The 15,499-nt window shown below is 50.2% G+C and overlaps 1 protein-coding gene across 13 annotated transcripts in view; it reads right to left on the minus strand.

Annotated features, from left to right (window-relative positions):
* The window catches only part of UBR4 (ubiquitin protein ligase E3 component n-recognin 4), a 134,168-nt gene that overhangs the window by 27,091 nt on the left and 91,578 nt on the right, over window positions 1-15,499 (minus strand). For all 13 annotated transcript variants that reach the window (XM_082684444.1, XM_082684446.1, XM_082684445.1 and 10 more), the window contains 14 exons: window positions 13,800-14,039; window positions 13,295-13,433; window positions 12,191-12,316; window positions 11,982-12,110; window positions 10,853-11,196; window positions 9,195-9,285; window positions 8,534-8,618; window positions 8,237-8,364; window positions 5,070-5,199; window positions 4,799-4,956; window positions 3,996-4,105; window positions 3,231-3,372; window positions 2,790-2,871; window positions 2,304-2,477 (listed from right to left, as the gene is read on the minus strand). In XM_082684444.1, the coding sequence (XP_082540570.1) occupies window positions 2,304-2,477; window positions 2,790-2,871; window positions 3,231-3,372; window positions 3,996-4,105; window positions 4,799-4,956; window positions 5,070-5,199; window positions 8,237-8,364; window positions 8,534-8,618; window positions 9,195-9,285; window positions 10,853-11,196; window positions 11,982-12,110; window positions 12,191-12,316; window positions 13,295-13,433; window positions 13,800-14,039 (2,078 nt within the window). The remainder of the gene's footprint in view (window positions 1-2,303; window positions 2,478-2,789; window positions 2,872-3,230; window positions 3,373-3,995; window positions 4,106-4,798; window positions 4,957-5,069; window positions 5,200-8,236; window positions 8,365-8,533; window positions 8,619-9,194; window positions 9,286-10,852; window positions 11,197-11,981; window positions 12,111-12,190; window positions 12,317-13,294; window positions 13,434-13,799; window positions 14,040-15,499) is intronic.

Raw genomic sequence — 15,499 nt, forward strand, 5'->3', positions numbered from 1 at the left:
CAGTGGCCACGTCAGTTAGGAGAGAGCTTCACACACACACCCAATGAGACTTTATAAGTACAGTCACCAACAGGTTCTTTCTTCCTGGTCAGTTTTCAAATGCCCTCCATGGCAGTATCAATATTTCAATTGGAAACTTGAAGCTGACTGAATCGATGCTCAGACCACATTCCATATGAAAGCCTCAGCACCCAAGTCAACACAGTGCATCATAGTTGGCTGTGTACACCTCTTGCTTCCTCTTCAAATGATCACCTCAAGGAAAGGAACTATGCTTTACTCAGCTAGTATCCCCCTTGCCTAAAACAGGTACTCCAAAATGTCAAATAATAATCCTAATTGTACTCCAGGAAAATCAAAGGCAAGTTATAACTTGAGCTTCAGTCTTAAAACAATTAGGTGGACGGCCTTCTCTACGCCAGAGATAATCTCAAGTCACAGAAGAAGGAAGAACTGTGCTTCAAAAGGGTCCAACTGTGGGGCGCCTGCGTGGCTCAGCTGGCGGAGCATCCAACCCTTGGTTTCAGCTCAGGTAGTCATCTTAGGGTCCTGGGATCAAGCCCCATGATGGGCTGTGCGTTCAGCATGGCATGATGAAAATACATCAAAAGGGCCTCCGTGTCTGGTAACGTGGCAGACCACACTTCCTGACCTACTCTCACTCCTCATAGCTTAAAAATAATGTAAAATATCAAATAATGTTTATCAGTGAACTGCCATACTAGCAAAGATGAACCAAAAACCAAAAACCAGGTGAAATTCAAAACCTATGCATCTTAGCAAAACTCTAAAGTTGGTGTCTGAGCTTGGGTTTCCACAACCCGCCAGGATTTGAAAGCTAGATGCAAAGCCCCAGGTTGGCCAATGTGGAGAACCCAATGGGAATGCCTCTCTCACAACAAAAGTATGAGGCCCCAAAAGAGCTATACCGTGTCATCAAGGTCAACTAGAAATAACTCTCCATATCCCCCAGGCAGGTCACTGAAACAAAATTTCTTTCCTTACAATGTGGCATTGAGTAGAGGGGGAAAATATCTCCCTTGAGAGAACTAACAGGCTGCCCTTCTTGGGGGTTGGTGGCTCAAAATCCATCCTACCTATGAGGTCTGAGAAAGCTGAAGCTCAGAACCTCCTTTAAGACCACCCTGTGACAGCAGTGCTGGGAGCTGCTTCACAGGAGCAGCCACAAATCCTCACTGGAGAAATCTGTGTTTGGCTTGGCTCCTAAAGAATTTCCACAGAGGGAGCCTGGGAGGCTTAGTCAGTTAAGTGTCCAACTCTTGGTTTCAGCTCAGCTCAGGTCATGATCTCAGGGTCTTGAGATCAAACCCCACGTCAGGCTCTGGCACTGACCAGGGAGTCTGCCTCTCTCTCTGCCCCCTTCCCCCGCTCATACTTCCTAAAATAAAAACAAATTTTTCCGAAAAATTAAAAAAAAAAAATTTTCCAGAGATAAACCCCTTGAAACATGAGTTGCATGAGCTCATAGTCAAAAATCACAAAATACAAAAAGATTTAGGCACCAGAAGCAAGAGCTGGAATAAAAAACAGTAGAATCAAATGGATATTTCAAGCCTTAGAATTACCAGACACAAAAATGTTTGCCATTTTTGCAAACTACAAGAGTAATGGGAAGTGTTAGTGAAAAACAGACTATAAAACCTAGAGAGAACCACAAGGACTCAACAGTTTAAGACTAAAGAACACAGTGAAGAAAAAAATTAACAAACTAAATGAAAGAACTGAAGGAACTCTCCAGAGTTAACATAAAGAGACCATGAGATGAGCCCCATGATGGAGCGATAAAGAGACAGATGCGAGACCGGCGTCTACAAGGATGACAAAGAGACTGGGACAAAGGCAACAGAGGAAATGATGGCAGAGAATTTTCCAGAACCAGCAAAACACACTAATCTGAGGACACATAGTTCCTTCTGTTCTATAAGCTTATATAAAATGTCTAAATAGGGGATGCCTGGGTGGCTGAGTCAGTTAAGCAACTACCTTCAGCTCAGGTCATGATCACAGGGTCCTGAGACAGAGCCCCACGTCGGGCTCCCTCTCCCTCTGCCTACTGCTCTGCCCGTTGTCTGCGCATTCCCCCACTCTCATCAAATAAATAAAACGTTAGATAGATACATTAATTCATTAATTAAATGTCTAAACAGACTGAGCCCAGCTCTGGAATTTCACAGCTCTGAGAACCAGAGCTGCTTGCCCTCCCTCCTCAGATGTGGAGAGACGCCTGCCCCCGTCCTCCAGCAGGAACAATGTCCCCGCTCCGGGCCACTGGGCGGTGCTACCTGTCGTCATGTCCTCCAGCATCTCCAGCAGCATGTCCTGGGTCTCGTCGATCAGCTTGGTCCTCTGCACCACCAGCTTTCGCAAGCACAGGTACCCATTCAGCACGGTACCTACCAAGCGACTCTTAAAGTGTCTTTTGATGGACTCCACCTCGACAAAGGAGGAAAGCAGGCCTGTGGGGACAGGAAAAAGCTGCTGCAAGGGCTCTGAATGAGAACGAAGGCGAGGAAGGTCCACATCTTCCAAAGGTCATGAGCAATTCCAAGGCAATTTCCGAGCACAGAGTGGGCACTCAAGGAAGTGAACTGCTCAATTGAGAACAGCTGTTCAAAAACATAAACCTACCTAAAGAGGGACACGAAGAGCTTACATGTGTGCTGAGTCAACACAGGAGGACACCGTCAACCTCCATGCCCCAGGAACTAAGGTCAGCCCCCAAACTAGACCCAGGGTGCCTAAAGGAAGGGCACAGTGGCTACGTCTACCTGTGAGACTTTTGAGGGCGTAGCCCTGCTGCAGGTCAGTGCTCAGGGTGGCCTCCTCCAGGGCCAGCAAGCGGGCGATTTCCTACACAGGACGACAAGCAATTAGTGACAGCACTGCTGACGACATCGGCCCCCTCCAGCTGTGGTCCAGGAGCCAACAACAGCAACCGGACACTCCACAGTCACTGTTCTATTCTAAAGACCCCTTGAGCTGAACCCCTGCAGAACTCCTGAGAAGCCGAGGAAAGTGGCAGTGACGTTAAGGGATAGCTTAAAGATTTGGAACAGCCACAATACCCCAGCAGGTTGGTATGACAGAGCCAAAAAGATCGATTTTTTCCAACAAATATTTCTTCTTTGGAAAGAGGAGTAGCCTGAAATCTACATCAGGGTACTATGATGAGAAGCTGGGGAAGGGCTCTTCAGGGCAGGGGTGGCTACCTTGGTAATGAGGTTGCCCACGTAGGGCAGGACTCCCCGAGCGGCCAGGTAGACTTTCCAGTGGGCCGAAGTGATGAGCTTCTGGTAGAGAGCCAAGTACTCGGCGGCACACTCGCCAGCTATGCTCAGCTCGTCCAGGTAGCTGCCACAGAAGACACAGGGCACAGTGAGAACACAGCTCCGGGACACCAGCTCTTCCCCTCTCCTCCCCCCATCCCACGTCCTCTGCTGTCCTGGGCTCCCCCTTCCTTCTGGGCACCTGAGAAAACCCCAAAGGTCCCCCTCGGGAACTCCCCACAGGTGGGGACAATCCGGAGCACCAAAGAGGAACATGATGCAGTCAGCTATACCCTTCTGGACCGATTGCACAGTGCTTCTCTGGGAGGTGAAACAGAGGTTTTGAGCGGCTCAGAGAGAAGGCAAGAGTGCCAGAGTTTAGTGGCTGATGGCATGGGCTTTGGAAGACCACTGCCTTCCAACCCTGCCTTCAGCGGACAAGTCCTCCAGCCGCAGCAAACCCAGGCCACCACGAGGGTGGAAGAAGATGGCATGGGCTATGCGTTTATATGCTCGTTAGACCTCCAGCATTGCTGCTCTGTTACCACTCCCAGCGCGACCACTCAGCTTCTAGGCCTCTCCCGTTCCTGCGCTCTTCTACGCAGCACGGCATGGGTACGGAGCCCAGGTGTGCCTTCCGCCACCCTGACCTACTGACTCTCCAGGAAACATGGGGAAGGCTGACCCCAGGTGAAGCCTGAGCCGTACCTGGTAAGGAGGTCGAGGACCTGCTGCTTACGGCTGGGAATGGTGGCAAGAGCTTCCACGATGGTGCAGGCCGCCTGTCGCGCAGCCTGCGTCGCCGGAGTGAAGAGCACCTGTGGGACCCGGGAGAGAAGCCCCAGCTCAGGTGACAGCCGGTCTCGCCAGGCCCCCAGCAGAGCATAGTCCACTGCCACCCTTCAGAAGGCTTCTGGGCACCTCTCCAGCGAAAGGTCAAAGGTGACAACCACCAGCTGATGCCAGATGCAACTGTGGCTGCTCAGAAGCCCAAAATTTCACAGAAAGTTTCTCCCTCAAGGAATCTGGAGAACACGCCTAAGATGACTGCGCTAGGGAAAGAAGCCGGCAAGTCCTTTCCTCGGCACAAATTTCTACTAACTGTATTCTGGGGATAGTGATATGCTAATGGCTTAGGCCTAACAGTATCTTTCTCGTTTTATGTATTAATGAACCACAGATGCCCTTAATTACTTTAATCCTTCACAGGGTTCACTAGAAAGAAGAGAGGGAGGGCAGCAGGAGGTAGAGATGAGAGGAGGCGAAAAGGGGGGGACGGCACCGAGGCTTAGTTCTGGAAGGTGGCCAGGGGGGAGTGGCAAGCCCACCAGCTTGATGAGAACGGCACAGAAAAATCCTGTCTTGGCCAGTCTACCACGCTGGCGGCTGCCGCCAAGAACGTCCCTCTGCTGCAAGCAAAAGCAGAACAGACACGTGGGAGGAGCAGAAATGTGCTGTTTGGCTTCGGGGGCCGGGGCAGTGGGGACAGGGCGGAGGGGGAGGTCACTCACTTGCCGCAGCCAGTTGTTATGGCCCAGCTTGAGATCCAAGGGGGGTGTTCTCTTCCCACGACGACTCAGGAACTGCTTCCACCTCCACACGTACTTCTCAGTCAAATAGAGGTGGCGGAGCTCTGACTTGCTGGGGGACTTCCCATCGCCGTCAACCCCTGGCAGGCACAGGGGTGCAGCGAAGAGTGAGGAAAAGGAAGTGAAAGAAAGGGGGCAAGGCCCGGCTGTCAGGACAGGGCTAAGAGGGTATGTCTTGAAAACACAGACAGACCTCTGATAGGAAGACATTTCTTCCAGGCTTCATAGGACGCTTTGGGGTCTCTCTTGAGCCACAGCTGGGCCTGGGCATGGATCTCATTGCAGTACGGCTTAACTGTGGTGAGGGCCTCGACGGGGACATCCTGCAGTGTGAAAGCCAAACAGGGTGGGGAGCTTCAGAGCACAGATGAAAGCTGGGCTCCAATACAACAGCATAGACGCCCCAGAGGGACAAACACAAAAGCAAGAAGATCAGAAGAATCAACATTCATATCAGGCCCCAATATGTGTTCCTGTTAAAGCACTTTGGCCCAATTTAGTTAGCAGCAGCATCTCCGTGCTGGGCTTATAGTCGCTGCTTTGACTATGCAGTATCAGATGCAGCTGTCTTCCTCCAGACCATCCTATGGCAGCAGACAACAGCTCCTATCCCAAGCCCAACTCAGTTTCCTAAACGTCAACCTTCAAGGAGTCCCCAAGTGGTCTCCAGAATTTTAAGAGCCATTACTGAGCAGAACGAACATGCACAATAGAGAGACCCACACAGAACTCTAAGCCAGCCGTTCTCAAGCTTTTTGGCCTCAGGACTTGTTTACACTCTTAAATTACTGAGGACCCTAAACAGCTTTTGTACATGTGGTTCTAGCTATCTACCAATAATTACCATGTTAAAAATTAAGCATGAGAGATCCCTAAAATATTTACCAATTCCATCTTAAAATAATAATTCCACTACCTATGTACCTAAATGAGAAGATCATCTAAAGGAATGGAACTACTTTATGTTTTAAAATATTTGCCTAATGACTGCCTTAATAAGACAACTGGACTCTCCAACCTGCTTCTGTGTTCCAAGTGTTGGAAAATATTGTTTGGGTTAAAGTCCGCGAAAAACACCCAACTGCACACAAATACATAATTAGAAAAGAGAAGACTGCTTTAATAGCCTTCTCATTTAATTGCAGGTTTCCTTCTTTGATACTACTTTCAGCAAGTTCTAGGTTCTTAAAGAGCAGCTCTTACGTGAAGACTGAAATCACCTGATAAACTTCCCATAGTCCTTAACACCAAAACTCGATCTTTTACCCATGCGTGATTCTGCAGCATGTGATGGTCATTCGGAAAATACTGGCTCACTGAGTTATGTCAATTCCTCTGGACATGACAGGCCCGCTTCTTTCATTTTTCAAGAAAATGTCTCCCAACCACCCAATCCGGAATAACCAAAGCTGGCCTGGCACACATTTTCCCAAGCACACAGGGGCTGTGTAAGAAAAGCATCTGACTCAGCCTGCATCTGAAACAATCAACCATGTGCTTCTCAAGACAAGTGCCGCACTTCGGTGGGCAAAGGAGCACCTCTGTGTCCTTCCACGCTGTCACCTGAATGTTCAAAACATGAGGACCCCCGAGTCAAGATCTACTAATAGCCACTTGGGCTTCAAGGACGCCCTTGAGCCAAAGTGCACCGCAATGGAAGATCCCAGCTAGGAGGGTAGCTGGGAGCCACTGCCTTTCCCACCAGGGCCCTGGCAGCCTCACCCTCTGGTGACCTCACCCCTCCGGTGACTGTGCACCATCAGTACCAACACTGCCAGACCACAAGGGGGCAAACAGGATCATGGGATAACCTCAGAGATTCCTCGATAGTCTGGGGAATACCCAGGCACCTGGGAGCACACATTTTGAGAACTGATGCTTTCCCTAGGCTAAAACTAAGCACAGCACGAACATCAACTCTGGGCTCCAGTGCTTAGAAGGTAAACAACTCTGAAAATCTGTGCTTCATTCAGGAAAAAGGGAGTAAGCGATGTGCGGATGGGGTTCCTCTTTAATCAAGGACTGATTTTATCTGCTGAGAACGAGCTCTGAAGGGAAATAAACCTCATCAAAGAGAAAAAAGGTGGGAATCCTCAAACCTGCCTTTTTCTAGGAAGACGGGAGCCAAGGAAAACGTAGTCAACTCTTCAGGATTCAGCTTCCTCCCTAGTGTTTACCACTCAGAAAGCAGCTTCCCTGAGATGATGAGGACTCTGTTTCTATCAAAGGATTCCATCAGGAAATGGAGGAGTCAAACGGCCCAAGGACCACAGAGGGGTAAGGGACAGAGAGCCTCAGGCATGGCTGAGAGGAAGAATTATGGCCAGGGTTTTCCACAAAGTGGTGCAAGGAGGTCAATCTGGGGCTCAGTTATGGTTATTTTAAAATAAAAACTGGGCTTTTCTCATTCACTTACTGATTCACTGAGTAGCTATCATCTGCTAGGGATTACAGTCTGCCCTGGACATAAGAAATACTCCTAAACGGACATCCCTGGATTCAACGAGCTCACACCAGCCAAAAAGAGAACTGGATCTTCTAGAGAGCCAAGCAGCTCACAGAGAGGGCAGGTCCTACGCAGAGCAGACTGCACACAGCCACAGCCAGCATTCATTGAGGACTAAGGTGAGCCAGCGTTCAGTGCATGGACCTGCATCAAATAACTGATTCTCTACAACACTTTAATGTGTTGTGTCCTCATTTTAGACCTGGGCAGACTGAGGAGCCTGAGTTAAGAACTTGCCCAAAGTCACAGGCGATTAAACGGGAAGAGCTGAGACGTGAAATCAAGACGTCCACTTCAGAGCCTAGGACCTTCACCACTGTGCAATGCCGCACAGGCAAACACACGGGGACAGAAAAGGACACCGTGCTTTCTGGAAGCTAGGAATCCTTCAACATAACTGGAAAGATAGTCCTCCAGAAAACCACCCTGTTCCAGGCTCTCGTATTTTCACGTTTATCTTACTCCTGACTTTCCTCCGAGAAATCTTCCTTCTTGGGGCGCCTGGGTGGCTCAGTGGGTTAAGCCTCTGCACCTTCAGCTCAGGTCATGATCTCAGGGTCCTGGGATCGAGCCCCACATCGGGCGCTCTGCTCAGTGGGGAGTCTGCTTCCCCTTCTCTCTCTCTGCCTGCCTCTGCCTACTTGTGATCTCTGCCTGCCAAATAAATAAATAAAATCTTAAAAAGAAAAATCTTCCTTCTAGAAAATCCCAACTCCTGTCTGCTGAACTATGGTAAAGGAAGCACTGGTGCCCTGCCACGGGCAGGCTGAGTGCAGAGTAAGGCAGACCTTTACGAGGCAGGACACGATGCTGGCCGGGGTGGGAGGGGGCTACCGTCCTGCCCTGCCCAATACCTTGTTTTTCTTGCTGGTTGGAGCAGGTGGTTTAATCAGCTTCTGCAATATCCGCAGGCACATGAGGGTAATGTTCTCCACAACCACAGGAGTCTTTATGTTCACGGCCATGAGGAAAAGGCTGAGAGCTAGGAATGGGAAGGACAGGCCAAGTTGCGGTCACAGAGCACCCTGCACCTGGCTCCAGCAAGGCTGTGCGTGGCAGCTGTCCCACCCCGCCTCCTCTGTAGCTAAGACTGTACCCAAAGCCCCCATCCCTCTCTGAAAAGCCCCTAACCAGAGGTGGCCCAAGCTCACCACAGCGTAAGCGGAGTTCCCAGCAGCTGTCCTCCTTCGAGATGGAATCTGTCAGCAACAGCATTTCATATTGAAGGCTGCTTGCCTAGAAGGCCAAGGGAAGGAGACATGAGAAGAGGAAGGTCTGCAGGTGAGAATCAGGACTGGGGCTTATGTCCAAGCTCTGCTCAGGGGACTCGGATTGAAGATGTCTGGTACTTGGTGGCACCGTCAGAAGGAGAAAGGAATTGGGTGTCTGGGTGGCTCAGTCAGTTAAGTGTCTGCCTTCGGCTCAGGTCATGATCCCAGGGTCTTGGGATCAAGTCTCACATCAGACTCCCACCTTATAAGGGAGTCTGCTTCTCCTTCTACCTACCCTCCCCTGCTTGTGATCTCTCTCTCCCTGTCTCTCTCAAATATATAGATCTTTAAAAAAAAAAAAAAAATCTTGTGAAGAAAAAGAGAAAGGAGAAGTGGAGACCCCTGTCCTCCATCTGGCCAACCACCCATTCCTCCTCTCCCTCTGGGGCTGGCTCTGACCTGGGACAGTCATGCTAAGGTGAGAACTCTGCAGACTGCTGCTCCTTCCCTCCCCAAACACCCCAGGGAGACTCCTGGAAAGAAATCAAGGGAATGCAGAAAGAGAAAGAGGAAAGAGTCAAAGAGCCGTTGTCCTGCTCACCAGATCAGGATTGGCCCAGTGGCCCTTCAAGGCAGTGGAGACTTTGCCAATAATCAAGTCATTCATTTGCTGGGTGGCTTCTGGATTGTCTCTGGAGAAGCAAAGAAATAGGAGTCCTGTTATCTACCACTGGCTGTGTCCCACCTTCCCACCTGAAGGAGCATAGAGAAAAGGCATTCAATGCCCAGGGTTACCTGGCCTCCCCAGGGGCCTGACCACAAGACTGGCCCCACAAGACATGGGTCTGTAACAGAGTGCCCATCACAGCCGCCTTTCCCGCAGCTGTCACTGAGGGGAGAGCAGCACCAGCAGCCAGGAGAGCTCCTCCCTGTGCACAGCCCAGGCTGCAGAGCCCCCAGGTGCTGCCTGGTACACCGAATCCTCCAGCCTCCGCATCTGACAGTGTCCCACCAGGATGGGTCACGACACTTTCCTCATCTTCTCCATCTGCCTCCAATTTATCTCCCACAAGGTACCCATACTTCCCACCGACACCCCACTATAACAACATCTATATTAGTCCTGACATTGTCAACTGTACCAGATCACTCTCTTCCTTCCTACCCCATTTTGAGTAAAATCCCAAGTCCTTACAATGGCCTAGATCGCCCAGGACCTGGCCCCCAGCGACTCCTGGTTCTCCTGCCTATTTCCCGTGCGGGGCCTTCACTCCACCTACATGGGCCTCTGGCAGCTCCTGCTCCTTCCCTGGCAGAGCCCTGCCTCTTGCTTTTGCACATGATGTGCCCTATGTGCATAGCCACAGCTGAGACATCTGCCTGGCTTGTCCCCAATTGCACGCACGCCTCCTCCAGCATCACCCCTCAGAGGTCTTCCCTGATCCTCTTCTCCCAGAAGCAATCCCTGCTGTGGTCAGGGGCACCACCCCAGCTGAGCCTCTCTTCACAAGCCAATCTCCTGACAGACACCAGACTGTGCATGTGTGCTTCTGCAGTTCTCCCCAGCTGGACTGCAGGCTCCAGGAAGCAGGGACTCCACTCCATTTACTACTGCGCACTCCGAGTCCAGAACAGCGCCTGGCATTCAGCAGATGCTCAAAAAAGCCTCGCTGTGTGAGTGACTAAGACAGCAAGAAATGGTTACCCATCACCTAATGTGTTCCAGAACTTAAGCTACGCACTCTGTAAATCCAGCTCTGGTGACTGCACTGGCACATAATAAGTACTCAACAATACGAGCCACTGCCCACAGGACTTACTCCATTCCACCCTCACCACAAGCCTTTAAGGCATTTACGACCATCAGTATTTTTCAGTCAAGGAAAATCTCAGCTCAGAGAAGTTAGCTAAGCTGTCCAGGGCACAGAGGATCAGACACTGAACCTAAGCTTCATCTCTAGGCTCCGCCTCTTCCATGTGAATCTGGAGTCCAAGTGCCTGATCACTCCTGTCTCCTCTCTCACCAGAGCCCAGAGACTGTTCAGGGAACCTCACTGGAACCAACAAAGTACAAAACAAATATTCTATTTACAAGGAAACCTGGTCCCAAATGCTCACGGAGTTCACTCACCCAGACCTTGGGCATCTCTCCCTCTCCCTCCCTCATGACAAACCCCCTAAGCTCCTAGGGTCGCTGCAACCACCCACCCCCGAACTAGCAGGGGTTACTGGGCCCACAATCCTGAGGCAGGCTCTGACCGAGTTAGCAGGCACATGAGCTGGCGGACCTCCTCCCGCATGGCTGCAGAGCCTCGGCGAAGATTGTAATCAAAAAGCTCCCGGATGAGGCCCTGGGAGACGAGGATGTGCCTCAGGGCCGGATTGGTGGCCAGGGCTCGGAGCAGCGTGATACAATGTTCTGTGACAGCTGAGGCGCAGCCATAGCATTTGGTGGAGGATGTGTGGCCACAGCCCAGGACAGATAAGGCGCGGTACTGGCTGGCAGTGAAGGTGGGCTGCACAGAGGTTCGGGACGACTTGGTGGCTGCTTCCCTCTGCTGCAGGTCATATTCCAACAACTCTTTGCGTGAAGCAAAGACTTTCTAACGATTTAAAAAAAAAAAAAAAGGATAAAAGAAAAACAAATCAGCAATTAAAAGAAGTTAGAAGAGAAAGTGAACTGAAAGTCAGCTTTGGTCTGAAAAACCACTTTATATGCGTTATTTAACTTTTCTGATGACCCCACCAATTGGATACTTCATCATCATTTTACAGAGCAGGAAGCTGAGGCTTAAGAGGACTGGTTTGCCTAAGGCAAATGGCAGAGGCAGAAGTCAGCCCCTGATCACAGGCACATGTCCTTAACTCCCACGCAATGCTCTCTCATAACAAACACAAAGATCAGAGATGCAAGCCCATGCACCAAAGGCAATTCTTGGGGGCAAGGACCCGGCTTGTCTGCGGCCAGCTTCCTGTCCCAGGGAGATTAGGTCGGTAAAACTCCACTGGCTGCCCAGCCCACCCTCATTGACTGGCTTCGGTGTGCCGTCCCCTTCCAGCCTACAAACATGGCTTATCAGAAAAAGAGGAGGGAACAGAACCCTAACACCCTGTTTTTTTAAAACTAGTAAGCCCTCTACTAAAAGATGGGTTGTGAACGGGTCAAGGAAACCACATGTGTAATAATCTGTTACCCTCAAGTCTCTGCCAAGCACCAACCTACGGTGGGAGAGAAGTTATATGGTGCAGCCACCCAGACCCTGCCTTTCCAGCCAGTCGGACAAGGGAAACCCGAGACTCAGCTGCTGGAGCGGGGCAAGAGGACGGCTCTGCAAACAGCATGGGGAATGCTTGACAAAACACTCTAGAGTGGCTCCCATTTCTCTACCTGGATGATTTTGGAGAGCTCATCGAAAGAGTTCTTGCAATCTCCACAGTACTCCTGAGCCAGCTGCAGGATATACCGATTTACGCTGGCTGAAGTGGAGCTGATGCCCCCAGCTGTCCCCGAGTCGTCCTGCAATCCAAGGAGCATGCTGTGAGTCCCCTGCTTCTGACCCAGAGTCCTTTCCACCTGCCCCTCTAGCTTGGGGTTACCTGTGGTTTTTCGGGGGCTGCCTCGTTTACTTTGCAGAGCAGGTTCTCCAGCTGTGGCCGGTGTCCCATCAGCTGGTGATACACTCGGTCAGCTTTGTCCAGAAGCGTATTGATGTTGGAAACCGCCTGGCAGGAAAAGACAGCGGCACAGGTGAAGGCTTCTCCTTGAGTGATCCCAATTGCTAACCATTTCCTGAAATACTTCCCACAGGTCAGGCGCTGTATTTCACACATCCATTATTTCTATTCCTCACAATAATCCACGGTGTTTGACGTTATTTGTAACAACTGTATAACGTATATAACGTATATAACTGTATAACATATTGTATAACAGCATACAACATAAGCATGCAATACTTAGAGAAATCACTGACACTCGGTCATACACCAAAAAAGCACAACCGGAACTGGAACTTTTGTCCTTCTGACTCCACAGCTAAATGCTGTCCTGCTTCCCATGTGCTGCTTCTAGCAACAATCCCAAAAGCTCCCCACTTTTTTTTTTCTTTTAAGATTTTATTTATTTGACAGACAGAGTAGGCAGAGAGGCAGGTAGAGAGAGAGAGGAGGAAGCAGGCTCCCCACTGAGGAGAGAGCCCGGCATGGGGCTCGATCCCAGGACCCGGGATCATGACCTAAGCCAAAGGCAGAGGCTTTAACCCACTGAGCCAGCCAGATGCCCCAAAAAGCTCCCCACTTTTGACTGCCACCTAATCCCCAGTCCCACCACACCACGCAAACTGAGAATCAGCCCCCGGATAAGCAGACACTGAGGAAAGGCCAACAGCTGTAACACGAAGACATCTGCGGAACCAATGCAAGGCACTCATCTGACTCCTGCATTTCCAAAGCTAAAGTCATTTGCCCCTGCAGACATCCTAATTCATTCCCAACCAACACTTCTCGGAAGTGCTACACAAAGCACGTGTTCCAATACACTCTCTGCCATTATTTGCTCACCCCCAAAAGCTGGGCCCTGGAGAGAGAGCTGAGCTGAGGAAGACTCAGGAGAGAAGAAAAGCATACTACCCTCCACCAGCCCTGCTGCCCAAAGCTCCCATTAAAGACACTGCCCTGAGTCTAGGTCGGACCCAGCCTCACCTTCTTCCTGTCTTCTTCATTCTCAATGGGATCCACTGCGCAGCAAGGCTTCGCATAGAGCATAAAGTCGAAGCGAGCGTATTTACAGAATCCACAGGCATTGCAGAGGAAGGGATCCTTTTCATCATAGTTGATAGACCTGAAAAACCGAAGTGTTTGTGTCAGAGGACAGCAGAGGCTGGGGTGGGGGAGGGGGACTATGAGTGCCACACACATTCTCTGGAACTGTATCGGGACGACAAGGGGCAAGGGTGACTCACACAACCAGGTAACAAGAAAAGAAGACCTGGATCTAGTCCGAGGGACACCCCCCACTCCTGGACCACCATGGGATGGACGTGTGCACCATTCTTCTCGCCCCCGCCCTCCAGGCTTGGACTCCACAGACCCATAACCCTCTAATTATGATGAAGGCAGCAGACACTGAAACTGCCCACACTGAGACTCTTGCAGGAGATACAAGGAACGTACACGGCCCTGGCCGGGGCACCACTCCCTCCCTCACCTGCACTTGTGACACTGGTAAACATTCTCTCCGCAGTTGCCACAGACCCCCGGGTTGGCAGGGACGGAGGCACTGCAGCGTGGGCACTGTAAGGTCTCTGTGGAGGCCTGGTAGTTCTCATAGAAGTCCGCAAACTCAATCATCAGGTTGGAAGCCACAATGGGCAGGGGCAGGTCGATCTTCACCTCTGTCTGCCCAGGGGTCAGTTGAACCTTCTTGGCCTTATGCCAGCGGGCTGGCCTGGAAGAAACAGTGGCAGCTAGAGGGGCAAGGGCCTGAGAGCCATGCACGTCCCCCCGCGAGGGCAGTCTGAGGAGGCAAAGAGCAAGACTGTCCTCATGCGTTCTCCTAAGGCAGTGAAATGATTCCTCTAAGAAAAGGAGATCTGGCAAGTAATAACAACCTAATTTTAAAAATATTCTCTATAAAAAAGGATATAACACAAATGCTTTAAAATGCTATACAAGAGGGCGCCTGGGTGGTTCAGTGGGTTAAGCCGCTGCCTTCAGCTCAGGTCCTGATCTCAGGGTCCTGGGATCGAGTCCCGCATCGGGCTCTCTGCTCGGCGGGGAGCCTGCTTCCTCCTCTCTCTCTGCCTGCCTCTCTGTCTACTTGTGATCTCTCTCTGTCAAATAAATAAATGAAATCTTAAAAAAATAATAATAAATAATAAAATAAAATGCTATACAAGATAATTTTTCAAATTCTAGAAAAACAAGAAAGTCTATATCAAGGGAAGACATTGCTCTGAAAGTATGCCACCCAGACACTTATAATCCTAAGAGGTGCCTTGTACCATGTGCCACGCAGAGGCAGAAAAAGAAAAGGCATGTAATCACTTAGAATAATTATAGTAATTACAAATAACATTTATTGGCCACTTACTGTGTGTAGGTCTGTTCTCAGCACTTTACATACACCAAACTCAATCTAATCCTTAAAAAAATACCGAGTGGGCTGATCTCCACTTTACAGTTAAAGAAGCCAAGGCTGCACAGTTTTCTCCCATGTCAAGAGACATGAGGGGTGCAGAGTCAGTTTTACCAACTACTGGGCTGACTCTACACAACAGAAAATTAAATCTTCCTTCTCCTCCAAAAGGGAATGGGTTATCCCAATGGGCAGCTTCTACCTGCAGATCACCAATGTGAACTGCTCTGCAAAGGAAAAATGCTCCAGCAGGAAGAATTCCATTTGCTGATGTGGTGAACTCTAGCTACATTCTGCCTCTCGGAATAATACCAATACTTCCGTTCCGTGCAGAACAGCACCTTACTATTCAAGCAGCACCTCCCCACATCCTCTAGCTGACAGCAACACCTGAGATTTCAACAAGAGCACTGTCTCCAGAAGTCAACACTCTACCCCATGCTGGCACCTTCGCTGGCCCACATACAGTGTGCCCCCATTCAGGCACTGGGATACATGAGCTAGAAAGATCCAACACTGGCAGATACAGAGGAAACATGCCACGCAGAAATGGAAGGGCTGTGTGCCAGAGAAGCTTCCTGGTACTGCCTACACTGGGAGCAAACAACATCTTAACCCAAGAAATGACAACTACTCCCAACACAGGTGTTACATAAAACTAGAACTGCCCTAATTAACATGGGTAAGGAAAAGCTTGAAGTCCCCACTCAGCATTCCTGAGACAGGCTGCTGAATTGCTTCCTTAGACGCCATAGGCTCCACTGGACAGG

The sequence above is a fragment of the Mustela nivalis genome (genome assembly GCF_964662115.1).
Source record: "Mustela nivalis genome assembly, chromosome: 10".
NCBI classification, from domain to species: Eukaryota; Metazoa; Chordata; class Mammalia; order Carnivora; family Mustelidae; genus Mustela; species Mustela nivalis.